The sequence below is a fragment of the Candoia aspera genome, chromosome 2 (assembly GCF_035149785.1).
Source record: "Candoia aspera isolate rCanAsp1 chromosome 2, rCanAsp1.hap2, whole genome shotgun sequence".
In the NCBI taxonomy this organism is placed as follows: Eukaryota; Metazoa; Chordata; class Lepidosauria; order Squamata; family Boidae; genus Candoia; species Candoia aspera.
This window is the reverse complement of record NC_086154.1, coordinates 151,841,464-151,869,269: the sequence shown is the minus strand read 5'-3', so window position 1 is coordinate 151,869,269 and position 27,806 is coordinate 151,841,464. Positions and strand designations below refer to the sequence as shown.

Sequence of the window (27,806 nt, the reverse complement as noted above, 5' to 3'; positions counted from 1 at the left end):
TTGAGACCAAATCCTATATTGGACATACATGGGAACTTATGCCAAGAATGACACTGTCATGTTCGCCATTGCAATGGTTAATGTCCATAGTAATGTTTCACATGCCATGGTGCTGATGCGTGTTCCGGTTGGGAGGGAGCTGCTGGGAGACCTTGTACCAGGCTGTCTATCTGTTTTCATGGGGATGGAATGTGTTTGGGTTATCGTTTGTGTTCAAGGTCTTTTTCACCCGTTGATTAGCAGAACGAAAAGTGGGGAAGCCACAAGGGCTTCTCCAACCTGTTGCCAACCCATCTCGTCCCTGGGCCGAGATCTCTATGGACTTTATCGTTGACCTCCCTCCTAGTCAAAAGAAAACTGCCATTTGGATTGTAAAGGACTTCTTCTCCAAACAGGCCCATTTTATTCCGTGCGCTTCCTTGCCGTCTGCTCAGCAGCTGGCTCGCCTCTTTTTATGCCACATCTACCGTCTCCATGGCTGCCCCTCCTGTTTGGTGACCGACCGCGGCACACAATTTACCTCCCAATTTTGGCAGTCTTTTTTAAAACTGATTGGCACCGAACAAGCGTTGTCAACGGCGTCGCATCCGGAGACGGACGGATCTACTGAGATTCTTAATTCCACCCTGAGTGGCAACCATTACAGACACACTGGACCTGGTGCAAACAAAATTCTTGAGAGTTATAGGGCACAGTAAAATGTCCAGGTTAGATTGAAGACAGGAATAGCCAAAATTCAGTTATGAGCTTTGAGGTTGATGACTAATTATTGGCTTAAAACTCAGTTCTTTCCAATAGGTTCACCACCTTTAGTTTTTGCTGATGATTTCTCCTTTCAATATATTGCTACTTCCTTTTCCTGCTTGAGATGTTTTGGGGCCAGGGTTGTAGCTCTGCACTTTCTATTTGTCTTTTTGTTTATGACCAATGCTGGTCATTGACCAAATAAAGATTACTTGACTTTGCCATTGCCTTCTGCAATGTTTTTTCAACACTCGCATCCAGCCTACAAATTTGATATTCCATAACATTACACCCTCCCCTTTTTTTCTCTTTAGGAAATCATGCAAAGTGGTGCATTAATTTGGAAGGTATCTGGCTTTAATATTACTTTTTCCCAATAAAAAATGGCCCATATTTGATTAATGTCTAATCTAGTGATCTAAGAAGAGGATCCAAAATCTGCTGTATATTAATAATTACAGTTTGAACATATGTTTCCTTACATCTTTTGTGTTATGTTCTTGATTGGCCAGCATATATATTAATGCTGTCCAGGTAAGGTTACAATTTCCCCTAAATCATGTTGCTGTAATAGGGCAGTGTGACTTTTTTGTTTTGCTAAATTAAGCAAGCTTAGTATTTGGTGAAAGGATGTATGCATGGGGAATAAGATGAAGGTGTGGGTGGCACTATTAACTGGGTTTTTTTTTATCATATTGCAGAAACTGCATCATAGAATTTAATGAGGCAAGACTGAACAGGCATGTTCTGCTTGGAACAGTCCAATACAGTTTCTTGCTGCTTCTCCACAGTAGGTCAGCAGACTTATCCCATGGATGGAGTCAAATAACATTTTAAGTATGCCAACTCATGAACTGCATTACAACATAAAATACAATCAGCAGGGTTCACGCAATGCATAAAACCATAAGCCCCGGTTTCCAGTTTACATTTGGGATCACATCACACTAAGTCACAAGAAAAAAAAATTGCATAGCATTTGGTGGGAACCCAACTGATGCAGTTTGTGTAAGAGGGGAGGAACTCGGTTTATATGAGGAAAGACAGCCCAGGTATGGGGGAAATGAAAGACTCTGCCTTAACTCACTGTAAGTCTGCCAGGAAATTTACCGTTTTCAAGGTTGTTTTATTCCTGTTTAGCAATGAAAGTGACTTTCTTAATATAGTTGGAATTTCTTTGGTTTGTCAATAATGTGGGACTTGACAGTTGGAAATCAGGGCGTATGCCTTAATCCACTGCAAACCCAACCACGGTGTATTCAATAAACCATGATTAGTAAACCACAGCTTAATGGGATGTGCATGCCCAGCCCATGAAGACTGAGACAGAGCCAACAGGATTCTTCACCATTCTTATTTGTAAACAAATTAAACGTACGCAATAAATGTAATTCTTAACTGCTTGCTTCCTTCTGAAGCGCTCAGAACTGCCGGCTACTTTCCGTTTAGAAAACAGGAAATCCACAGTTCTGTTCCGACGACGAATCGGAGGAGGGATAGCCGAACGCTCAAAGGGATTTTCGTCTGCGACGGGATCGCGGCCTTCACCGAGGAACGTCGCCAAAGACGGGAAGCAATGGCAGAAGCTCCCGACGCGATTCGGTTTCCTTTAAACAGAAGCCTCGCGCTTCGGCCGCTTTCACTCCACTGGGCTGGGGCGGGAGATTCGAGGAAATGCAAACGAGAGGCGGCCGGCACCGCCCCCTGTTCGCGCGCCCATGCCATTTCGCGGGAGAGAGAAACCACGCGCCTGCCGCACTCGCGGAGGCCGGTGATTCCGGTAGTGACGCAGAGAGGAAGCGGAACTCCGAGCGGGAGAGGCGAAGGAGGCTGTACCCCCCGAAAGTCCTGGGAGCGGCAGCAGCAGCGCCATGGTGGATTACAGTATCTGGGATCATATCGAGGTGTCCGACGATGAGGACGAGACTCACCCCAATATCGACACCCCCAGCCTCTTCCGATGGCGGCACCAAGTAAGGGACGGAGGCCCCGAGCTCCTTGCCGGAGGGGGGGGGAGGAAAGAAAATTGGAGAGATCCGTAGAGCTCCTGGGTGGCTGGAGGGTCTTCTGAAGGGTTGGGTCGTGGGAAATGTCTGCGGCGGCCGCCTCCTCACAGACGACGTGCTGTAAGTTCCTCTCGGTCTCCTATTGCTCGGTGTACGGCCCAAACGCGTGGTGGGAGGGCGGGCCGGGAGCCACGATGAAGCCGAGTGCTGCTCCACGAGCCTTCGCCGGTGAAAGCTGTTCCTTGGCTGGCCAGCCAAGCAGCTCACTGCGAACAGGCCTTCCGTTTCTTCCAGAGGCGCCGCCCCTGCCTCGCTGTGGCTGGAGTGAGGGAGCTTCTTTTCGGAGCAGCTCCTGCGAAGGGATTTCTCCAGTTTCCCTTCAGCGCTCGCCTTTCCTTGGCCCAAGCTTGCCTCCTCTGTCTGTCTAATTTTTATAGCCTTTAACTTTCATTTCAGAAAGGCTCAAGAACCGAGTGCATGTGACTGCACCAAATACATATTTCTCTTTTAATCTCCTGCTTTCCCTAAAATTTTTGTCAAATTTTAGATTTTAAGTTCTGTAGGAAAAAGGATTGTCACCAATCCTTGGGCATCTGTTGTACCATATAACCGTTATTAGTCCCTGCAATAGCTAACTATCATTCCTAGTGTATAAAGCACTGGAGACAGTCATACTTAAGTTGCCCACTTGCTATGGTTAATTTGACCATAGTTTACTCTAGGAATCAAGTCAAATGCACTTTTAAGGTCAATAAATGCTACAAAGCATTTATTACTCATTTAGTCCAATTTTCTGGATTGGTTCAGCATACTAAATCATAAACTAGTCACATGAGCTGAGTTCGAATAATTTGCTAGGCTAAAATGTGGTTGGCTAAATTGTGAGTCTGTGTGTGGAGCAAACCCAGCCAGTATCTTGTGTGTCAGGGATATGCCTACCAAGGTAATTGTTGCCATTATTTAGGGGCGGTTGTTCTGCCCAGGATTGTTTTTAGCAGTATTCATACAAGAGAGTTAACAACTATAGTATACTCAATCCAGTTTTCTGGATTCCCATGACCCAGCAAATCATTAATTACACAGAACTTAGCACAACATATTAAATTAAAATATACTGGCTTGTCTGTGGTTCAGTGTATCATGCACACACAGCCATTGATAGAATACTGGATAGGAGCTTTAAAAAGGCTGGCTCTTCAATGGCTTTTACTGCCTGAAATGCTATTATGGGTAGCTCTCACTTACCTACTGCAATTGGGACCGGCAACTCCATCACTAAGCAACACAATCATAAAGTCTCGTGACCATGCCTGACTTTCAGCATCAATTCATCAGTTTGGGCTGGTCGCCACTGATCATTAAGTGCAACGTCCCATGACTGTGACTTGCAACTTCCAGCTGGCTTCTCCATTGACTTTGCTTGTCAGAAGCTAGCTTTGAAGGTTGCAAATGATGATCACATGGCTGCAGGATGCTGTAACTCACAAATGCACAACGGTTGCCAAGTGCCCAAATCGTGATCATGTGACCATGGGGTTGCTGTGACAGCCACAGCTTTGAGGACTAGTTGTAAGTCTCCTTTTTCAGTGCCGTCATAATTTTGAATGGTCACAGAAGGAGTGGTCAATAAGTGAGGACTGTCTGCAATACAATTATTTGTTACAATTATTTATATCCACATTTCCACCATCCAAATTCTCAGGTAACTAAAAGTCAACATCGGGATAATAATAGAATAAATTGTGTTATAAAAGCAACAATAATAATTTATAGTATTTTTCCCATAGGGCAGTTGACAACAGTGGGCCTGTAGGGAGTGGGGAGTATTGCTGAAGCAGGTCTCGGGGATGGTGTTTGCCCTCCTGATACTGGGATCCAAGCAAGCAGGCTTTTGGGATAGCTATTGTCTGCATTCTTCTCTCTTTCCAGAGTTTAAATAAGAATTTCCAAATTCTCAAGTTTAACACTAGGCATGGAAGTAGAGCTGTATAATTTAAATAGATATTGAATTTGGCAGCACCAAAATCAAATAAAAATAAATTAATAATTTTCAGGTAGAAATTTGCACAGTTACTATCCATGCTAAATTATTCCATATAATTTTGGATATTGGCATTTGGATATTTACACATTGCTAGGAACACTTGGTTGGAACTGTTCCTTTTAAAACTTGAGTCAAACTAACTAGGATGAAAAAATGCATTAATTTGGTTAACAGAATAATGTAATTAAAATTTACCAAAGAGAAAAAGAAGTTCCTTCTTACATACTACTTTTTAACTGAGATTCTAGCTTATAGTGTTTTTTTAATTGAAAATAGCTACTGTCTTGGATTGCTTCAACCCAAATCATGTTTTTCAGAGTTTGTTACAAGTTTGAACTTGTTCACTTACATCAAGGGATGCAAGTTAAACAGATAAAAAATGTTGGCTTATTTCACATTTGAATGATATTGGAAGCCTGACACCTCAGTGAAAGAGTGCTTTTTGGGGGTGAGGAAAATGGCACCATACACTCTGTGACTAGCTATGTGTGTTGTGTAGTTGGTGCTATAGACTGTATCACCTATTGCCCTAGTTGAATAAAGCATGCCACTCACTGGTTTGCATAAATTGTAAAGAATTAATGTTTAATATTCCATCAGAAATATGGAAGCCTTTTAAAAGCATGTGATACATATGTATATATTTTCCATTTTCAGAAATATCTCACAAGTATTTACATAATAAGAACCTTCCTCCTGAAACTGCTTGCTCCTTTCTTTTCTGAACTACATCCTGGTTTTCCACCAGATAAAGAACTGAAAATCATGCCGGCTGACTTTACTTGCAGATATATGCACCAGGCCTGTTAGAGTTACCTCTTTCTGTCTCTTCTGAACATGTTGAATAGGACTCCTATTTTTCCATATGAGAGGGATGTGTGGAACCATATAGTACCTAGAAATGAAGGTCAGTGTTCAGCAAGTGGCATGTTTTCACGCAAAAGCGTACTGTGCAGCCAAATACAAGGGCTACATATAGCCAACCTCCCCTTCCCTGTAACTCCTTAGAATTCTCAATATCTTAGACTCTGTTGTCGTTTCAGTGACTTTAGAAGACAGTAAGCAACAACTCTCTCTATACAACAGGAGATTCATACGTTTGCTAGGTAAGATGAAGAAATTAAAAGAGCAAGAATAAAGTTTGCAAAGCAACATGATCTCTAAAATGCTTATATCCTAAGCATAAACTATTCATAGTCCATGAGCTAAGAAGAGATATAATCTATTCTGACCTTGTATGTAGGCTGTGGCTTAGCCTAAGTGGTATGAGGGCATATTAAAAATCTTGCAAGCATGAAATCAGTGTAAAAGCCAGTGATTCTGGAAGGTTAAATCACAGGTTATGTTATGATAAAAAGAAGTTGCTTTTCACATAGCAAGTGCTTGATATCCCTCATCTAGAATGATTGCCTCCTGCTGTTCTTGAATGTAATTTAACTAATTCAGTTGTAACATTTTTTTCTCCTGTACTTGGGAATAATAGTCCTCTTACCTTGCAGATATACAGTGGTAACAGATCATTTAGAAGTAACTGTAATCTTGCATTACTGTGATCTACAATGTGATCTGAGCTTGATCTGAGTCCTATTAATAGATAAATAGGTTGTGTTAAACAAACAAATACAAACTATGCGGGTATGTTGAATCATGTCTTATCTGAATATATTGAGCCAACTTTCAGTGCCTTTGTTGGAAAAAGTATGTGAAACTTTAGATTTAGTAACTAGTATTACCTCCTTTAGCAGCAGTGACCTCAGCCAAATATTTCCTCTGCCTGATGATCAATCCAACACATCAGCTTGGAGATTTTGGGCCATTCCTCTTTACAGAACTGCTTCATTTCACTGATATTTCAGAGCTGTTTTGCACAAACTGCTTACTTCAAGCCATATCGCAACATTTTTAATGGATTAAGCTCAGGGCTTGGTGTAGGCCATTCCGAAATGTGAAATTTCTTCTGCTTAAGCTGTCTTGTTGTAGATTTAGTAGTGTTTTTAGGATCATTGTATTGCATGACCCAAATTCATTTAAGCTTCAGCATGATGAATTCTCTCATATACTGCTGTAGAATTTCCTACAATCCAGAATTCATTATTCTGTCAGTGATTTTGAGTGTCCTGGATCTTGGGGCTACGTACTCTATACTCCAACTGCCATGCTTCACAGTTGCGATGAGATTCTTTTGTTGTGGTGCAGTGTTTCATTTTCTGCAATCATAACATGTCTTATCTATGCCAGAAAGTTCTACTTTCATCTCAGCTGTCTACAGAACTTTGTTCCAATAGCTGTTAGATCATCCACTGGCCTTTGGCAAACCTCAGGTGGGCAGCAGTGTGCGTTCTGGAGGATAGTGATTTTCATCCTTAGTATCCTCCCATACATTCCATTCTTGTTCAGTGTTTCCCTTATGATAGATGCATGAACACTGATATTAGACAATGCAAGAGTGGCTAGCAGATTCTTTGCTATTACTGTACTCAGGTTCTTTTCAACCTCCTGGAATATTGTACAGCTTGTTGTTGAAGTGACACTTGGACGATCATTCCTGGGGAGAGTAATAATGATGTTGCATTTTCTCCACTTGTACACTATCTTCATGGATTGATGGAGGCCAAAATCTTTGCCAATGATTTTTTATTTCTTTCCAGTTTCATGAGCTTTCACACCCATTCTTCTTACATCTGCAAATATCTCTTTTAATGTGGATATTATTCACTTCCAAAAACTGTGTGTGAGGACAGAGTCCAATACAGGTAGTGGCAAACTGTGTGTGTGTGTGTTTTATGGGGAAGAGTTCCTCACTCAGACGTACTGTAATTATCATCTGATGGATTGGGACATCTGATTCAATTAAAGGAGTTGATTAGTTAATGGCTTCACATAACTTTTTCTAACAAAGATAGTGAATGTTGGGTTAGTAAGTTCAATGGAGACATGACATATTACACTGTTTTCTTTGTTTGTTTAACCAGAAGTTCTTTTTCTATTAGTAAGACTTAGATGAAGCTCAAATCACACTAAGGCACAGCACTGCAGGATTACAGATAGTTCTTAAGAGCAAACTTTTTTAAAATTACACAAAGAGGTGACTTCTAACTTTTAACAGCAAGGATATACAAAAATTTCCATAATCAATCTCTTACTCTATATTAAACCAAAACACCACATTTCTATAAGTCATTCCACTTTAACACATAATAAAAATCACTAAGTACAGTTACTCCTCCCCCTTATATTAAAATAAAGAAAAAAAAGTTAATATAAACCTCCTAAACATCTTTCTCCCCTCCAAAAGATAAAACATAATTATTCCTTTCCTACCGCTATTCTGTACATATCTTGACCTCAGTTAAAAGCCATTGATGCTTGCCAGTCTGGAAAAAGTTGCAAACCATTTCTAAATTCTGGGGCTCTGATCTGCAAGTTTCCAATTGCAGATCATGGAGCTCCAGAATTTAGAAATGATTTGGAACAGTAATAGTGGCTGTCCCATTAAAATCACAGCAAGAGTGGCTGTCCTATCAAAATCACTCTAAGAGGGCAGCATACATTGTCCAGAAAGTCCCAAAGAACCCTAGAATAGAATCCAGGGATCTGCCTCAGGTCCTAGAAAATTTGTATTGTTGAAGCATGAATTATGCTTTGTATCAGAGAATTCTTCAAAAGAGTATCAGGTTGTCTGTCAGGTAACATTGAAATAGAAGTTGGACCTGCAGCAAGGAAGTGGTACTAAGCAAGACTACAAGAGAATGGATGCAGTACAAATTCAGTGTTTTGGACTGACCAAGAACATGTCTAGACTAAGTCCCATGGAGATTTCATGACAGGACCTAAAGCTAGCAGGTCTTGCTAGAAGATACATCGCCTCAGCGGGATGGTCCAAAATTTGTATACAGTGTTGTGAAAGACTGATCACTAGTTACAGGAAACATTTGATTTTAGTTATTAACGACACAGGTGTGTGACTAGTTATTCAGTCAAAGAGGGTGATTACTTTTTCATACTGGTATATCATATGTTGAATGACTTTGCTTACAAAATAAATAAAGCCAGCGCCAGACTTCGTTGTTGTCGGTTTACTCTTCTGTTTATGTATCAGTAGAACCCACATAGGGACGCGGTGGCGCTGCGGGTTAAACCGCTGAGCTGCCGATCGGAAGGTCGGCGGTTCAAAACCGCACGGCGGGGTGAGCTCCCGTTGCTCGTCCCAGCTCCTGCTCACCTAGCAGTTCGAAAACATGCAAATGTGAGTAGATTAATTGGTACCGCTTCGGCGGGAAGGTAACGGCGTTCCGAGTCGTCATGCTGGCCACATGACCCGGAAGTGTCTATGACAACGCCGGCTCCATGGCTTAGAAACGGAGATGAGCACCGCCCCCTAGAGTCGGATTCGACTGGACTTTACGTCAAGGGAAACCTTTACCTTTACCTAGAACCCACATAAAGTTCTAGTAGATTCATCAGCAAAGTTGCAAAAAGAAAATACGAACAGGGAAAAATATTTTTTTTCCAAATACTATATATAGCTATATCATGGTGTTCCTGTGTATCTTCATCCTGTGCTAGAACTTGTGGACTGGTACTTTCATTAGTGGAATTTGTGTTTTGACAGTGGATCAGTGAAGTTTGGGATCGGTAGGGTCAGTATGCTTTTTTTTTTAATGCTCCTTATTAAAATATGCCAGATCCTTTATCTTCATACCAATCTGGGTAGTAGCTGTCACAATATGAGTATCAAAGTAAAGAGTATTTTAGCGTTAGGAAGATTTATTTAAACAATTAACCTGTTTTCCAGGCCCGAGTTGAACGGATGGAACAGTTCCACAAGGAGAAAGAGGAAGTGGACAAAGGATCCCGTGATTGCAAACGCAAGTTAGCTGAGTGCCAGAAGAAGATAAGAGAACTTGAGCTGGCTAACGCAGAGGGTAGCAAAAGTGAGCTGCAGAGGCTACAGGCTGAGGCACAGCAGCTCAAGAAAGAAGACAAGAGCTGGGAAGATAAGGTAGAGGGACTCAGGAAGAAGGAAAAGAACATGCCCTGGAACGTTGACACTCTGAGCAAAGATGGCTTCAGTAAGGTGGGTCTTCCTCATTTTTGGTTAGGTTCTTTTTCTGTCTTGCTTCTGAACCTTAAAATGCAATTGAGGGGACTTCGTGCAACTGCCTGGTAGGCCAAGGTATATGGATCATATGTGCTGTCTGTGTTTGGTTATTTGGCAGTAGTGGAATAAGGGTTGCTTTCCAGCTGTCCACATTCCCTAAAACCCAAGGTATCCATGGATAATTTCAAAAGCAAATATAAGATTAAAGCAACAACAGTGTTATTTTATGGAGAATTAATGCAGCCATTTTATAAGAAGATATGCTTGGGCTGTCTGGAGACAGCGGTGATGTAAGGGATTGTGTCTTACTGAGATGTTGCAAGAAAAAGAGATGGTGGGAGGGGAAGGAAGCAGTAAGGCTATATTTCTTTGCTATATTCCAGCAGGATTAGCTGCATCTGTGCCTTTCCTTTGCACCTTTAAGCATAGGTGAAGTGGAGGGACTTCGAAGAACGTCAAACTTCGCTGAAATTCTGTGGGATTGGTGGGCAGAAGCCTATTTTTGCTGGCTGTAAATTTGTCTTCAGCAAACACAATCTGTTGTAATTTGATGGAAGCAAAAAAGGAATTGCGGAATGAATAGATGAAAAAGCCTTAAGAGGTTTTTCAAAGAAAAGTGGGGTATAAATCTAACAAATTCGTAGAATGGATTGTGGCCAGTGATAGTTTGAGTCAGATTATTTGCCAACAGTTTGATCAGGGTAGCAATAGGGTATAAGTTTAGCCATTTGCTAAATACTTTATAGGATTGGTTTGGCTACCTTGAGAAAACTGGACTTTTGAGCTGCTTCAGCTCTTTATTATTTTGCTAGTGCATTACGTTTCAGCTTAGGTTGTTTTGGAAATAGTTAAAACGATATTGAGACCATGAGGATTTGACAACAGTGAGGAAACATTAGTGTGCAGGAATGGGGAGCCAGTGGCTTGTCTTACACTGTTGACTTTAATGGCTGATTTTTAATTCTTGGGCAGTAAGGCTGGAGGGATATTGAAGTTAAGCAGCATCTAGAGGGCCATATGCTTCCCAATTATGCAGTTGTGTCACTAACATGGCTTCCTTTGCTATTGTAGAGTGTCTTTAATGTCAAAGCTGAACAACAAGATGAGGAATCTGAAGAACAAAAAGAGAAGAAGCACAAAACATTTGTGGAAAAATATGAGAAACAAATCAAGCACTTCGGTAAATCCAAAACTAGCTTTTCCATTTTCTCTTTCAGATTTCATGAAATATTTCTGGATTGTGGTCTATAGAAGTGTTTACATATATCAGCAAAGAAGAATTGTAGGAGAAAAATGCAGTGGTCAGTTTTTTTCCTGGATTACAAACTTGTCTAACTAACAGCATTTGGGACCCATGTAGCCGACTGTACTTGGTCGAAAAAAAGCAATACACGTTTTTGGGGAAAAAATATCTGCAAATTAGGCAATCTAAATATGTTCAGATTGCATTGGAAAATTATCATAGGCGGTAAGCTGAGTCAGATATTCCAGTCAGTGAGATGACGTTCACCATTAAAAGCAAAGTACAATCACAACATGTTGATTGCTACTGTGGGAGTTGGTTGTACATGTCAAGGCTTGTGGATCATGCCAAGATCGTTCTTAGGAAAAAAGTTACTGAAGCTCATAACACTGGAAAGGGCTCCAAAACCTTTGCCAGAGACTTTTGCCTCCATCAGTCCAGAAGATAGTGTAAAAGTGGAGAAAATATAACATCATTGTTACTTACAATGGGACATACAAGCCACTCAAATCCACTCAGCAGGACTGTGAGCAGCTTACATTCCCTTCTACAAACAACAGAAAAATAGAATGAAACAGTAGTGTAAAATAATAACAAAAATTGGTCTTTAAATGTTGTATTGTTTCTTCTTTGATTGTTTCTGTTTATCTGGTGTTGGTTCCTGCTTATCTGGGTGCTGGTTAATAGGTATGAAAATAAGGAGGATGCACCTCAGGCTGTTTGCCCTTTTTCTTGACCTTTGCTTGCTACAGTAAACAGCCTTAAGTGCATCCTTCCCCATCAAGAACACCAAGAACCCAACAAGCTACACATATTCTCCACTAGTGTGTGTCACTTTTCACACGCCCTGGCTGGAAAAATTGTCCTCTTTATGGGCTGTGGAAAGAATTGGATTTGACATTGCTACTCTTCTGTTCTAAAGGAATGTTGCGGCACTGGGATGATAGTCAGAAGTACCTATCTGATAACCCATATCTTGTATGTGAAGAGACAGCCAATTATTTAGTCATCTGGTGTATCGACCTGGAAGTCGAGGAGGTGAGTGTGATGCTGATGGAGCTTGTCCAGAAGTTTCAGAAGAAAATGATGAGGTTTGTCTACCAAATTTGGCAAACAGATCTGGATCGCTAAAGTGTACGGAGGGCAACAAATTCTTATAGTGCCAGAGGATTCTCTCTGGTCACCAAATAATTTCTGTGTAGTGGCTACAAAATTCTGTGAAATTACTTTTTCTGTAACAGAAACCAAAAGCTTTGGTTTCTGTTACAGAAACCAAAGCTTTGCTGTGGTTTGCTATGACTGTTGTTATTTCAAAATAAATGAGGGAAAAAAATTGAAAATCTTGGTTACTGTAAGGCAAGCTTCTAAGATCTAATCTGTTCCTCATCTTATGTTCAGACTGCATTTACACACTTACATTTAATATTATTGGATACTGATAACTGCCAGCATTCCTTTTTCTTGAATCTGCAACTACTGCTATGGCCATCTAATAAATGACTAGTGCACTTGTTCATTAAACAATTGATCCTGCTTCAAAAGATTAACTTCCCCTGGCAGTAGAATTATTTCAGTTTTCAGTTTGTGTCTGGTAGTATAGCAGTTGAGACTTGCTGAGTCACTTGTTGCTGTCTTACAGCCAGATTACATGCCCAAAAGAAAATACTTGCTTCAGTGATGCCCTCATTGATTTGTTGAAATCAAAAACTAACACATGATAATATGGCAGTAAAAATTAGGAGGAAATAATAACCAAGAAGGCAATATGTCATGAGCTTGGTAATCATAATTTTGGGCCAGCTAATGTCCTATATTTGGAGTCTGAAAGGAGGGAGATTTGAAACTATTTTGTTTTAGTTATTGAAATATTTAATAATGTTTTGATCTAAACGGAATGAAATCCAGTGTTCTCTTCCAATAGTAGATGGGATCATTCCCTTCCCCTTTCCATTCCTCCACGTAGAGTCAAAATTTGCTCCAGAAGGTTGGACCTTTTGGAGCAAACTTTGGGTGCTGATGATGCAGGAGGCTGCAGTTGCATTGCAAGAATGGATTTTACCTGAGCTCTTAGAGCAGTGAATTAGAAGAGAACATTAAAAGAAATTCAAAACCATTAACATTTCAGAGAGAATTAGCTCTGTATTTAAAAACTGAATGGGGTTAAAATATCTTCACCAACAGCATAAAACTGAGTGAAGTTAACACCAACATTGATTTCTTTGAAATGTTTTTTCTGTGGGCAGAGTAATGCCATTGAAAGATTCCCACATTCCTAACAATTTTAGTCATAAGGTATAGTATAAATATGCTTATATGCCAAGCTGGCACAAATCTGATTTTTAAGAATATAGATGCCTTTAAATACAAGGTTTGTAATCTGGGTGTTCTCCTGGGCCCAGGCTTGTTACCAGATGCTTGGATAACTACAAATTAACTGGAATGCTTTGCCCAGCTGCAACTGGTATGCCAGTTTATATGATAAGCAGTGGTTTTACATTATATGAGTCATCTTCTGACTGCAGTACTATGTGAAGTCTCAAATCACTTGAAATTAAAAGCAGTGCAAAAATATTGCAACTAGAAGCTTTATTGAGGCAGACTGCTAGAATCATGGGACACCTTTATTGCCTGTTCTGGTTACCAGTTCATTTTCAAGTCCAGTGTAAGGATTATTGCAATGCGTTCTACGTGGGGCTGCCCTTGAAGACCATCTGGAAGCTATAGCTGGTTCAAAATGCAGCAGCATGAACAGTAACAAGCACCTCTTGGTTTACCCGTGTGTCACACTGCTATGCAAGCTGCATTGGCTGCCAGAGAGCTTCTGAATGTAATTCAAGGTGCTGGTTATTACCTCTAAAGTCCTGTATGGCATAGGGCCTGGATATCTGAGGGACTGCTTATCTCCAATCGTTTATGCCTGCCCAGTATGTTCCAACAGAATGGGTGCACTCCAGTGCTCTCCATTAAATGTTGTCATCTTCTGGGATCAAGGAAGCATGCCTTCTCTGCTGCAACCCCCACCCTCTGGAACAGCATCTCCCCACCCCTCGCCAGGATAAGGAAAGCACCCTCTCTCCTAGGGTTTTGGGAAGCTTTGAAAATCTGGCTTTGGTCCCAGGCCTGGGGTTGATGTTTATTTTTGGTCTAAGGCCCCTGTTTTGTTTTGTTGATTTTGTTGTTTATTAGATCATTTTAGTCTGGGCCTGTCTGTCTGATTTAATGTTTTTAGCTGTTTTTATGTTGTTTCTAATTTTGTACACCACCCAAAGTCCATTGCAGTTGGGTGGCTAATAGATTTAAATAAATAAATAAGGTGATGGTTAATACATTTAACTCTTAAATGGTTTGGGATTAGGCTATTTGATGGACCATTTCAACCATGTAACATTGTCTGTCTTGGAAAATAAAACCATTGTGTCACTCTTAGGATATGCTTTGCCTTTGTGTCACAACTGATGGCAGCATGCAAGAGGTCTTTTTAGTAATATCATCACATTGGTAGAACATCCCACAGTAGAATTACATCAGTGTTTGCAAGCAGAATAGAATGAATTTCTTTAGATTAGCATTTCATTCAGTTCTCTCTCTGTTTTTAAGTCATTGTACTCCTGGTTTTTTTTAGCTGTTAAAAACATGATAAGGAAATCATCTCTCTCAAAGGGTTCCAGTGTCAGAGGTTATGGGAATCCAGCACTGTCCTGGGCTCATGAAGGGAGAAGGAGAGGATTAATATTCATACTGTTTTGGGCATTGGGGACAGTTTTTCTTCCAGTGAGAGGGACATTTTTTAAAGCAGCTAACTCCATAGTGAGTGATTTTTAGTCCTGCAGATCCAGAATGCTCTCAATCTACTTATTCCATACTCCTTTTTTCCTGTCCTGAAATTGCAGCTCTGATGTCAGAGTGGAGAGCTCCAGATATTTTTTGCAGAGTCAAGGAAGAGGAAGAAAGATCTGGTTTCCTTCCTCTGAAGTCAAAGTTTTATCTCTAACCTCCTAAATCTGTAAAGTTTTTTGTTGCTTGGATGCCCTTCTAAAAACCATAGAATGCCATACACAATGATTTTTTACATACTTGTATATCTTGTAAGCTGCCTAGAACAACCCCTTTGGGGAAGGGAAAATATATAAATGTACGTTTATTTTAAATCATTAAAATTGAAATACTTCTTTATTATTTTCTCAGAAACATGCCCTGATGGAGCAGGTGGCCCATCAGACTATAGTGATGCAATTCATTCTAGAGCTGGCTAAGAGCCTGAAGGTTGACCCTAGAGCTTGTTTCAGACAATTTTTTGCTAAAATCAAGGTGAGTCTTTTGCCCAGGTAAGTAAAGAGAAAGCATACTGTCAAAAACAATGCAGAGGGAATAGAGTAAAACTAAGCATCCTTTCTTTCATAGGAAAGCCTTGCTGACAGCAAGTGACTTCTGATTATGGAAGTCCAAAAGTGTTACTGTTTGATATTGGACAGTCTTAATGATTGAATCTTTTTCCAAACTCCATTCAGACAGCTGACCAGCAGTATATGGAAGGTTTTAACGATGAACTGGAATCCTTCAAAGTCCGAGTGCAGGGCCGGGCTAAGGCACGCATCGAAAGAGCTATGAAAGAATATGAAGAAGAAGAGCGGCAGAAACGGCTGGGGCCAGGGGGCCTTGATCCTGTGGATGTATATGAATCCCTCCCATCAGTGAGTAATGCAAGGAAGCTGGTGCCTCTACCAAAATCAGTTGATCCTTTTGTTTCACTGTGTGTTCATACCTGCATATTAATTGGAGTAACTAACAAATACAAAACATTTAAAGCAAATTGCTTTGCCTTCTGCCTTCTTTAGCTGCTGTGATATTTAAAAAAAATGCCATAGTTTGTGTGGCAGTCACAAAACTGATTTTCATTTACTCATGTATCTGTGTGGCAGAGTTAGTTCCATCTCAGACCAAATTTGCTGGGTAATTTTTCTGCAGAGCACTCTTCATCATTTTAAAATTAAACTAAAACGGTGATTACAAATGCACAGCATACAGTAAAAGCATAAATAGAAAGAAAAGAGAAAAGAGAAGAGAAAGAAAGAAAAAGAAAGAAAGAAAGAAAAAGAAAGCAGTAACATGATGATAAAAGATCTGGGAGAATAAAAATACGTTTGCCAGTAGATGAAGCTGAATAAAGAGGTCTTCTCAGCTCATTGGGAGGAACATTCCAAACCGGTGGTGAGGGGGGCTACCACTGAATAGGCTCGTTCTCAGTTAGCATTTACTGCACCCCAGCGTGGCAGGGCACCTGGAACAGAATTTCTAGGGACAAATTTAGAGTCCAGTAGTTAAGGCTCTGGGCTAGAAACCAGGAGACTGTGAGTTCTAGTTGCGCCTTAGGCATGAAGGCCATCTGGGTGACCTTGGGCCAGTCGCTCTGCCTCAGCCCAACTCATCTCACAGGGTGGTTGTTGTGGGGAAAATAGGAGGAGGAAGGAGTATTTGGTATGTTCGCCACCTTAAGTTATTTATAAAAATAATAAAGGCAGGATAGAAATTAAATTAAATTACAGTACAGTACAGTACATTACATTACATTACAGGCATACCTCGTTTTTTTGCTCTTCACAGATACTGCGGTTTTTAAACAAATAGAAGGTTTGTGGCAACCTTGCACTGACCAGTGGCATTTTTTCCAGCAGCATTTGCTCCCTTCATATCTCTGTGTTACATTTTGGTAATTCTTGCAATATTTCAATTTTTTTCATTCTTACTAACCAGATGATGATTAGCATTTTTCAGCAATAAAGTATTTTTTAATTAAGGTATGTACCATTTTTTAGATGTAATGCTATTGCACACTACAGTATTGTGTAAACATAACTTTTATGTGCACTGGGAAACCAAAAAATCCATGTGACTTGCTTTATTGTGATATTTGCTTTATTGTGTTGGTCTGGAACTGAACCCTCAATATCTCTGAGGTCTGCCTGTATTAAGAACATAAAAGAAAAAAATATCCTTTAGATACTATAGTTGTATGAAGAATTTTATAAAGTTAGCACAGCATCTTGACTTATGACAGGAAATGAAGTGGGAATCAGTGAAAATTGCATGCAATTAGCATAATGTCATTAATTTTCTTATATATCTGTTTCCTTATTGTGCGTAAATTGTATATTGTTTTTCCTTCAAAAGCGGTACATAGCATGTGTGCAAAAATTTACACAATATCATTTAAAACATTCAGCCATAACCCACAAAAATAGTCCAATTCTACATATTGCCCATAATTTATTTATTCATTCATTCATTCATTCATTCACATTTCTATTACCGCCCATCTTCCCCCAAGAGGGGAACTCTGGGCGGTTTACAATAAAATTATCCTTTAAAACCTCAACACATAAAATTACCAAATCAGCATCTACAGTACTAAAAGAATAAATATAAAATCCAAGTGGGAAAATTTCCATTCGATAGGGAGAACTCTATGTCACCAGCCACCCCCAGGAAGAGCTATTGCCCTTCCTATCCCAGGTGTTGTCTAAAAGTAAGGTCCAAAGGCTAAATTGCCCCCAAAATATTCAGGTGGGGAAAAAAAATAAGTGTACTTGAAAGCATTCTTAGCTATTCTGTGGCTGTTGATAGGAAATGAAGGACTATTTTGGGATTCATGCAGCATATGTGGTTACTTTTTTTCTCCCACCTGCTTGGGAGAGGGAAAAAAGTACCCAGAGATTTTTGTTGCTGGCTTATTTTGAAGGGAGTAGAGGGAAGGAGAAAATGATTAGAATGCTGTGTGCTTTCCCAAAGTTACTGAAATCATCATCTGCTTGGCTCACTTTGCAGGGGTATGTGCTAAAATTAAGGCAGAAGTGTCTACTGGTAACAATGGGAATAATCTAAAGGTCCATAAAACTTAACAGGAGCTGAGAATGACAATGGACATAATGGTAACCACATATAAATAAAAGAATGGATTCTGAAAGTGAGTGGACAGAAATGAGATCTTTATCTAAAAAGGTAAAATGATCTCGTTTCTGTCCACTCACTTTCAGAGATCTTTTTTACCTTTTTAGAAACTGAAATTAGAATTTATGATTCATAGTAATCTAATGTGAATTCTGTATTAATACAAGCAGGTCATCTTAATTTATTTACCTTTTTTTTTTTTTTTTTTTGGCAAACCAGTCCTAAAAGAGCCATTGACAAATAATTATTCTAGTGATGTTTTGCATTTGGAACATTTATCCTCAGTATTATTATGTAAACAGTTTATATTTCTCCTGTTCCATGGTATAGGGTTATGCTGAACCTTAAAAAAAAACTTACCTATGATTCCTTTTGTTGATGCATTTCCTTTCGAGTAATATGTAGAGTTCCATTTTCTGTCTGGCTGGCAGTTTGAGGGGCGGTGGGGCCAGGTGATTGAGGTGGTGATGGGGCAGGGATGCTATGGTGGGAACCGGAGGGCGGGCCATCTTTGGAGAAGTCACCCCCCGGTGTTTATTACCAGTGGTGTATTCCAGCCCTCTGCGCTCAAACCCAGGCCCTGGACAGCAGACTCGTGGTGGCCCTGGTCTCTGGCTGTTGCTTCTTAATGCCAGGTCAGTTAACAACAAGGCCCCCCTCATATGTGATCTGATCACTGAGGAGGGGGCAGACCTGGCATGTATTACCAAGACCTGGCTGGGCCCAGAAGGAGTAGCAGCTTTGTTGGAGATGTGCCTGGCCGGGTTTTGGGTGTGGCACCAGCCAAGATGCCAGGGCAGGAGAGGAGGGGTGGCTGTTGTCATCCGGGAATCTCTACTGGCCTTCAGGGGCACTGCTCCATAAGTGGCCGGTTGTGAGACCCTGTTCTTCAAGTTGGGTTCCCGAGAACAGCTGGGAGTGTTGCTACTGTACCAGCCTCCCTGCTGCATAGCAACCTCCCTGCCTGAGCTGCTGGAGGCCATCTCGGGGTTGGCAGTGGAGTTCCCCAGGCTTATTGTTCTGGGGGACTTCAATCTGCCTTCCCTGGGGCATGCCTTGGAGGCGGCTCAGGAGTTCATGGCCACCATGGCAGCCATGGGCCTGTCCCAGATTATTTGGGACCCAACTCGAGACAGTGGCCTCACACTAGACTTGGTTTTCTTGTCAGAGCAGTGGCAATGTGATCTGAGGGGACCCTGGTGTCCCTGAGATTCTCTTATGCCACCCAAGGAGGCAGGACCCATTTGATGGGTCTGCCCCTGGCGACTGAACACAACAGGGTTTCAGAGGGAGCTAGGGGTTATACATGAGGACCTGCTGCACAGTCCAACGGAGGCCCTGGCTGTGGCCTGGAATAGAGGTGGCCGGGGCCTTGGACAGGATCGTGCCTGTGCGGCCTCTCTTCTCCCATCGAACCTGGCATTCCCCGTGGTTCACAGAGGAACTGAGGGTTCTGAAGAGGATTAAGAGACATCTAGAGCGCCGCTGGAGGAAGACAAAGACAGAGTCTGATGGAACACAAGCTAGAGCCGCTATTGAGGCCTACCTTGTGGTAGGAAGAGCGGTGAAATGTCAGTATTTCTCCACTCTTATTGCATCTGCGGAATGCCGCCCAGCGACCCTGTTTAACGTCACGTGATCCCTCCTGGGGAAGGGGGGTCCAGTGACCTATCTTCCGGGCCATGCTGAGGAGTTTTCTGAGCATCTGCAGGATAAAATCACTCGGATCCGCTCTAAGCTGGATTCCAAGCATGAGGCAGAGTCTGTGGAGATGCTGAGGGAATGGACTTACCCTGTTATCTGGGAGCAATCTGATCCTGTTGGACCCAAGGAAGTGGACAGGATCTTCCGGACAGTAAATGCCACCACTTGTCATCTAGACCCATGCCCCTCCTGACTGGTGAAGGCAGTCCAGGAGGTAACGTGGTTGGATCCAAACTATGGTTAATGCATCCTTGACAGAGGGGGTGTTTCCGGCGGCCTTTAAGGAGGCACTGGTGCACCCCCTTCTCAAAAAGCCATCGCTGGACCCTACTGTTTTGGACACTTTCGCCCAGTCTCCCACCTCCCCTTTTTGGGGAAAGTGGTTGAGAAAGTGGTGGCATTGCAGCTACAGAGGGCTCTGGATGAAACGGATTATCTAGACCCCTTTCAATCAGGTTTCAGGACCAGATACGGGACAAAAACAGCATTGGTCGCACTTATGGATGACGTCTGGTAGGAGCGGGATGGAGGCAGTGCATCCATCATGGCTCTTCTTGACCTCTCAGTGGCTTTCAGTATCATCGACCATGGTATTCTTCTGGGTCAGTTCAGGGAGTTGGGGGTGAGCGGCATGGCCCTGCGCTGGTTCACCTCCTTCCTCCAGGGCCAGTCCCAATCGGTGGTGATAGGGAGCCAGAGGCCTGACCCTCGACCCCTCCTTTATGGGGTTCCGCAGGGCTTGGTACTCTCTCCGCTCCTTTTTAACATCTACGTGAAACCGCTGGGTGCGATCATCCATCACCACAGGATGAGGTATCATCAGTATGCTGATGATACTCAATTATACATCTCTGTCTCAGGTGAAATAAGTGATGCTGTGACCGTCCCCTCCAGGTGCCTGGGGGCTGTAGGGATCTGGATGGGGAACAACAGGCTTCAGCTGAACCCTGGTAAGACAGAGTGGCTGTGGGTTAATGGCTCTTCCATATCTGGGACTTCGTCATCTTTGGTTCTGGATGGGGTTGCACTGCCCCAGACAGACCCGGTGTGTAACCTGGGGGTCCTCCTGGACTCAGGACTCCTGCTCAAAGAGCAGGTGGCAGTCGTGGCCAGGAGGGCCTTTGCACAAGTTCGTGTTGTGCGCCAGTTATGCCCTTTCCTGGACCGGGAGGTCCTTCTCACGGTCACTCACGCCCTGGTCATCTCCCATATAGACTACTGCAACGCGCTCTACATGGGGCTACCCTTGAAGAGTATCTGGAAGCTACAGCTGGTCCAAAATGCAGCTGCGCAAGCAATTTTTGGGGCCCCTAGGTCAGCACACATTACACCATTGCTTTGCGAGCTGCATTGGGTACTGGTTTGCTTCCGGGTGCAACTCAAGGTGTTGGTTATTACCTTTAATGCCCTTCATGGCATGGGGCCAGGCTACCTGAGGGACCATCTCATCCCTATTACATCTACCCGTCCCACCCAATCATGCAGAGGGGACATGTTACGGACCCCGTCTGTAAGAGAATTCCATCTGGTGGGGTCCAAGAAGTGGGCCTTCTCTGCAGTGTCTCCCACCCTCTGGAACATCCTTCCCCCAGTCATAAGACAGATTCCGTCTCTTGTGGCCTTCCGAAAACAACTAAAAACCTGGTTTTGCCACCTCGCTTGGGGCGGGAGGGGGAGTAATCACCCCTGGAGATGGTTAGCGCTCTAAAATGTCCTCTTAGATACACGTGAGTGATATTCCAACTAGTATTGGCATCTGGATTTTATACTGTATTTATCTTCAATATTATATTTGTATTTACACTTATTGTGGTATTTTAATGTTTTTATCCTTGTGATAAACCGCCCAGAGTCCCCCCTTTGGGGGGAGATGGGTGGTGGCAAAATTTAATAAAATAAACAAACAAACAAACAAACATGACTTATGTAAACAGTAAGCCGTATAATTCCAAAGTTTTTGTTTGTTTGTTTTAAATCCAATCCTTTTCTTTCTCCAGTTCCTGCTGTCACTTAGAACTTTTTCTGGTCAACACCATCTTTTTTGTGATTTCTTTCAGGGCCTCCCAAGAGTGGGACAGTGACTTCCAGCCACCTTTTCTGGAATGTTCCTTCTTAGCCATTAACTGTTCTTTTATCCTGGGGTGGATTTCACATTTATGAAGGCTGGACAAAGTGCCCCCATGGTTTCCCAAGTAGTTATGTTGCTCATGTTCCTCTCTCAGCTAGTACCATAATCAGACACAGTGAAATTCAGCCATAGCTCTTCTGGCCTAGCACTGCACAAACAAAATTGCCTGTCTTAATTTGTGGTAACTTCTTGGGATCAAAGGACTAGGTGATCCTGTTCTCCTGACTGCTGTTTTCCCTGACTCTCTGTTCTTGTATTGCAGCAGGTTATGCTGGGTTTTTTTCTTCTCAGTTATAGATGCCATTTAATGTGTCCCAAGCAACTCCCCAAGTTCTTGATTAGAAGTGTTTTCTAGCTTTACTATCTGGAGATATTTTTAACTAGCTGAACTTTACCACTTTCTCTGACTTGTATTTTTGGAGGGGACTTTTCTTCTGTGAAACATTAGGTTAGATGCAAAAATACCAGACTGGGAAAAGTTCTTTCCTTACAATTGCTTTTTCTCATGCTTCACAGAAAACTTAATTGTCGTTTTGAATTTTTAATGGAATGATGAAGTAGTGTTAAGAATGCTTGTCTATGCAGATTCTGTCCTTTGATTGCTACAATATTTCTTTTCCCAGGAACTTCAGAAATGCTTTGATGTGAAAGATGTGCAGATGCTTCAGGATACTATCAGCAAAATGGATCCTGCTGTGAGTATCCTTGGAACTGGTTTAAGAATTAGGTTCTAGTTTTCCTCCATGCTACAGAATTTTATTTCCAGATAATTTCCAAGAAATATTGGTTCCTCTTCTTACATACTTGCATATCTATGTGCACTCTCCTGTCTGACCAGTGGCTTGGAGATACTTAGACACAATGTCATCATTAATTATTATTTAACTCTCCTTGTGCCTTGCAAATTTGAAGAGCCTGCAACATCCTTAATTATCTTCAACCCTCTCAATTTCTGGTATGTATCTATGCAAATTAAATGCCGTATTCCTTGGTTGTTAAGAAGCCAGTAATGGAAGCAGTGGGTTTTTTCTGGTTAATCTTTCTTTTGCAAAGAACATCCTCAGTTCAGGTATTCTTCCACTTGGGTAGATACAGTATTGACTGTGCCTCCAGTTTTTTGTTCATTAGTGCACAATTTTTTTATTTAAAATTTTGCATAGTCCAAAGATACCAAAAGTGTTATGACTGCAAAGGTTGAGCCTTGGTAAATTTCTGTATTAGTAACTGAGTTTGGTAAGTTTGTTGATTACTTACTTTGCATACTCAGAATGATATCTAATGTCCTAAGCTAGAGGAGAAATGTGGGGAAAACAGTACTTAATTCATAATATAGCTGAATGTCATGAGCTGGACCAGCGTGCTTACTGAAATCAGGAAACTGCTAATTTTGGCGCCATCACTTGTCTGCCTTCATAATTATCTTCCTCTTTGAGGGTATACATGCTATTTTCAAAAGATAACCACCACTGCTTAGTGTTTTTTCAAATATTTTTCTAAACTTTAGCTTCTGCAGTAAGTTTTGGAAGTGAAAGGAGGCCCTATGAATTCATTTCAATTGTTAGGATATCTAACATGCAGTATATTTTGTATTTCTTACAGGAAGCAAAATACCATATGCAACGGTGTATTGATTCTGGCCTATGGGTACCAAATGCGCAAACAGCAGAAGGAGTGGAAAAGGGTGACAAGTCGGAAGGTGTCTATGAGGAGGTTAAGAAGGAGAGCTCTGAGGAAGAAAAAGGAAACCCCTGAAGCCTTGGCCACATGTCTTTAAAGCAGATTGCCCCATTTACTTCTGCCCTTTCTTTCATATCAAACTGTTCAATGATGATGTGCTTTATGCATTTAGGCACTTGATTATTGTATGAGCTGCTTCTTGACTGGCTCTCTTGCTCACCCTATGAACACAGTTCCCAAGTTGTACAGCATTGTTATCTATTGGAAGCCAACATTTCAGGGGAGTCCAGGCAGGCTCACAGTGGCTTGGCATAGCAGTTCCACCTTCTGTCTTGCTGTGGTGATGCAAGTCAGTGTTCTAGTTACAAATGTGCTATTAATATCTATCTTTTTGTTTGACAACGAGTGAAAGCTATTGAGCAAATAAAAAGGTTGAAATAGCTGAGACTGATACGGTGTCAATGGGCCATTGTATGTATCTCCTACAGATTCAAAATATTCATTTGGTTTCATTCCAGTTCAGGTTGTTTGAAGAGTGTGTGTAATGTACAAGATACCATCCTTAGCATCTCAGGTTTTCTTGATAAATAGAGCTGGAAAAACACATCTTCTTGAAACCTTGTGAACATAGCTGAACAACCCTAACTATGGTGGACTGTCCTGGGTCGAGTGGGGCAACGAACAAGCAATCAAGGCAGTTTCTTGAATATATCTTGAGAGCTGTTTGGGGCTTTGGTAACCACTGTGTGGCATATCTTTGATGCTTGGCTTTTTATTGAAATGGTCTAAATCTGTGAGGACTATCTACTTTGCAGTCTTGGGTGTCTGCTTTGCTTTGCCGTGCCTTACAGGAAGTCCCACTTAGGTTTGTCTGAAAGGGAAGTTTCTCATAGCCTACCTTTTTACTAGTCAGCTGTTAGAAAGATAATGCTGCAGTGCTACATTAAGAGCAACAGAGAGGAGCTCACTATAGCAACAGCAAACCAAACCAGAACCTTAAAGTAGGAAGCTATGAGCCTGCTTGCTCTTTCCCAAAATCCAACAATTCCTTGAGTTGTAGTTTCATGTGCTTGTGATTCACTCTACCTGAGGCTGAGAGATATGAAAGCACATTAGTGTTTTGATTGGACTCTTATTCTGAACAGGTGATTGAGCATTATTTTCTCCTTTTTTCAGTTTTATCGGTTGGACTGGTACTTTTGAATAATACGTCCTCTAGCTTGGGGAAGAGGAAGCAAAAATTCAGTACAGTTCTTGATGCACGTTGAGTTCTACTTGCATATTCCCTAATTTTTCATGACTGTTGATACAGAACAATTGATTAGCTCAACCTCATTCATTGAAATAAATTACAGTTTTGCCTAAAGAAGTTGTAAATACATGTTTAGCATTTTACAAAACTTCTTGTGAACATAAATTCCTACTGCGACAAGGAACTGGTTCCCATTCATCAAGTACTGTAGATCAGGGTTTCTCAACCAGGGTTCCATGGAAGCCTAGGGTTCCACAAGAGGTCACTAGAGGTTCCCTGGGAGATCAGGATTTATTTAAAAAATTATTTCAAATTCCGGCAACTTCACATTAAAGAGGCAAGTTTCATTCTTTATTTTTAGTTTAAGAACACTCTTAATGCCTGTAATATAAGCCTACCCATGAAACAAATATAATTTGTAATTTCTGGCCTGTATTTGAGCCTGAATGTACAGGGGTTCCCTGAGGCCTGAAAAGTATTTGAAGGGTTCCTCCAGGGTCAAAAGGTTGAGAAAGACTTAGAAGCTTTAGAAAGAAAGTGAAGAACCTAGGGGCTAAGATGGTATTCTTATCCATCCTTCCAGTTGATAGAAAAAGATAGAAAAAGGAGGAATACTTCAGGTGAACGGCTGGCTATGGAGAATGTAGTGATGTGAGAGGTTTTGCTTCTAAAAATATGGCCTGTGTTATCTTAATTATGACTGCTGGCCCAAGATGGACTACACCTAGAAAGACCAGGAGTATATATGTGGCTGAAGCATGTCAAAGTTCATGGAAAAGAATGCACGCTGGAAAGCAATCATTCTGGAATTGGAGGGTGAGTTGAAATGATAGGCTCTGCCTTTAAAAAACAAGTGCTAAAGTGAGGTCAATGAGGCTACGAAAATCAAATTAAACATAATAGTAAAGGGTATGCTTAACTTGATTCTCATAGCCTTATTGACCTCAAAGTGACAATACACCTGAGTTTAAATGCACCCTTGAAAGTTCCCTTTATCAGTGATTACTTTACAAATCATTTTACTGTTTGCCTTTACTATGAATTTGTAGGCACGCTACTAAGATAAGCAATAAAGTTGGTTCTACTATGTTATAACACAAGCCAACAACATGAAAATATTTGCTTTTCTAAGAAAGTAAGAAGGATGGCTCTTTACCACATTTTTCTACTAAAATCAAATTCATTAGTTATCCTACATAATTTTTACTTATTCAGATTTAATAATGCTTGTTGAAGAAATGAGATAACTTTAAAATAACTTTGCACTTGCTTTTTACATTAAGAGGGGTGTTTTTGTTTTTTGTTTGCATTTGTTCCGGAATTTAGGGAGGTTTTCTTAATGGACTTAAACACTGTTGGAGTTTGATTTTAGTTTTGTTTTTAAGGGCAATTTTTAACTAAATGGATATGGAAAGGATTTTCGGGGGAAAGGGGTAGTTTCCCTTCATTGATATATTTTATTATCAGTGGAGGTAAATAAGACATTTGGATATGCCAGTGTTTCTCCAGCTCAGCAACTTTAAGAGGTATGGACTTAAACTCCCAGAATTCTTAACTTCTTAAAATTGCTAAGCTGGAGAAACACTGGAACATGCTGCCCACTTTCCAATCAGAGATATCTCTTTCCTGTGTCCAGCTGATGTATCATGTGAAACTATTCTAAGCAAGAAAAACAAACAAAATAATTACAATAGATATTCTATTACATCCAATTAAATGAAGGTAATTTTCTTCTTGATAAATAGTTCTCACAGCTAGGAATAAAACAATGGGGAGACCACTCTTGGAAAAAAAAAGGGCAGCCTAATGGAATTGTGCAGTTGTCTTGATTCCCAAACTTTTTCAGGCCAATGGCTGTCCTTCGTCTTTGAACTAAGTGTCTAGGGGGACAGGCTACAAATAGGCAGTATAAGAAGTGGATGGATGGGCCAAGACAAAAGCTAAGTGTCCTTCATCCATCTATATACTACTAAAACTCTGGTTTTTCTATGGGTAACCTTTAACTGGGTGAAACGGTGCATTGTAGTGCAACAATTTTTGAGCCAAGGTACCTCATATGGCCTAAGTTACAGAATGCGTCCAAAATCCGGGACCCATGACTCCCATGGCATTGAAATTTGGCAAATTTTATAAAACATTTTATGAAATAAAAATGATCATGAAACATTTTATGACATAAAATGTCATCAAACATTTCCTGTGGTCAACTCCTGGTGTTTGACTGGGCTATACAGTTCAATATGAATGACATGGGCTATTTTCAAGCCTGCGGCATCTCTGAACATCTCCCTGTTCAGAGGAGTTTAAAGAACTTTTCCAGTGACGGCAGTACATTAGAAGCTCTGCCATTGTTGAAGACATTGAGGAATTTGGTGAAGAAATATCTCTGAAACAATGACCAACGGGTCACAGGTTGTCTAGTTTAAAACAAAATTTAAAAGTTACATGTAATTTTAGTTTAATTAAATAAAGTTAATATAGTTGCTCCCCATACAGAGTATTTTTTTCTCCTCTCACATTAAAAAATCCAATTATTGAGAATGGTGGGGAGATGCTAAGGACTACACCCATGGTACATGGTACAGCCTTTGGGATGTCAGTTGCGATCGTCACCAGTTTTCAAAACCATCAGATTGTTTGCTTGGGTTCCACTTAGGTGGTTTGATTTTTATCATGCCTTTTGGATAAACTGTCACTAAGCATGTGCTGCAGGGACTTCGGTTCCAGCCTGTGACCACTGGCCTGTAGACTATTACAAAGATTTATCTCGTTTTCCATTGTCTTGAATATCTGCATGACATTATCAGAAGTTGTTTGAAGATGTGGACAGAAATCTCATCAATATCAGTTGGAAAGAAGGCAGACCAAAGAAGAAGCAGAAACACCATCTCCAGGACCATTGCTGGCTAGAAGACAGCTACAGCATTTCCCCTCTACTATGCCTGTTTCCTCTTCTTTTTAG

At 41.1% G+C, this 27,806-nt stretch overlaps 1 protein-coding gene across 1 annotated transcript; it reads left to right on the top strand.

The window, feature by feature from the left end:
• Positions 1-2,524: 2,524 nt before the first annotated feature.
• Positions 2,525-24,043, top strand: CDC37 (cell division cycle 37, HSP90 cochaperone). The gene is made up of 8 exons (XM_063294324.1): positions 2,525-2,717; positions 9,590-9,871; positions 10,967-11,075; positions 12,061-12,176; positions 15,324-15,446; positions 15,647-15,829; positions 22,539-22,610; positions 23,515-24,043. Exons 1-8 carry the CDS (start codon positions 2,616-2,618, stop codon positions 23,665-23,667), a joined length of 1,140 nt encoding a protein of 379 aa, XP_063150394.1. The 5' UTR covers positions 2,525-2,615; the 3' UTR covers positions 23,668-24,043.
• The last annotated feature ends 3,763 nt before the right edge of the window (positions 24,044-27,806 follow it).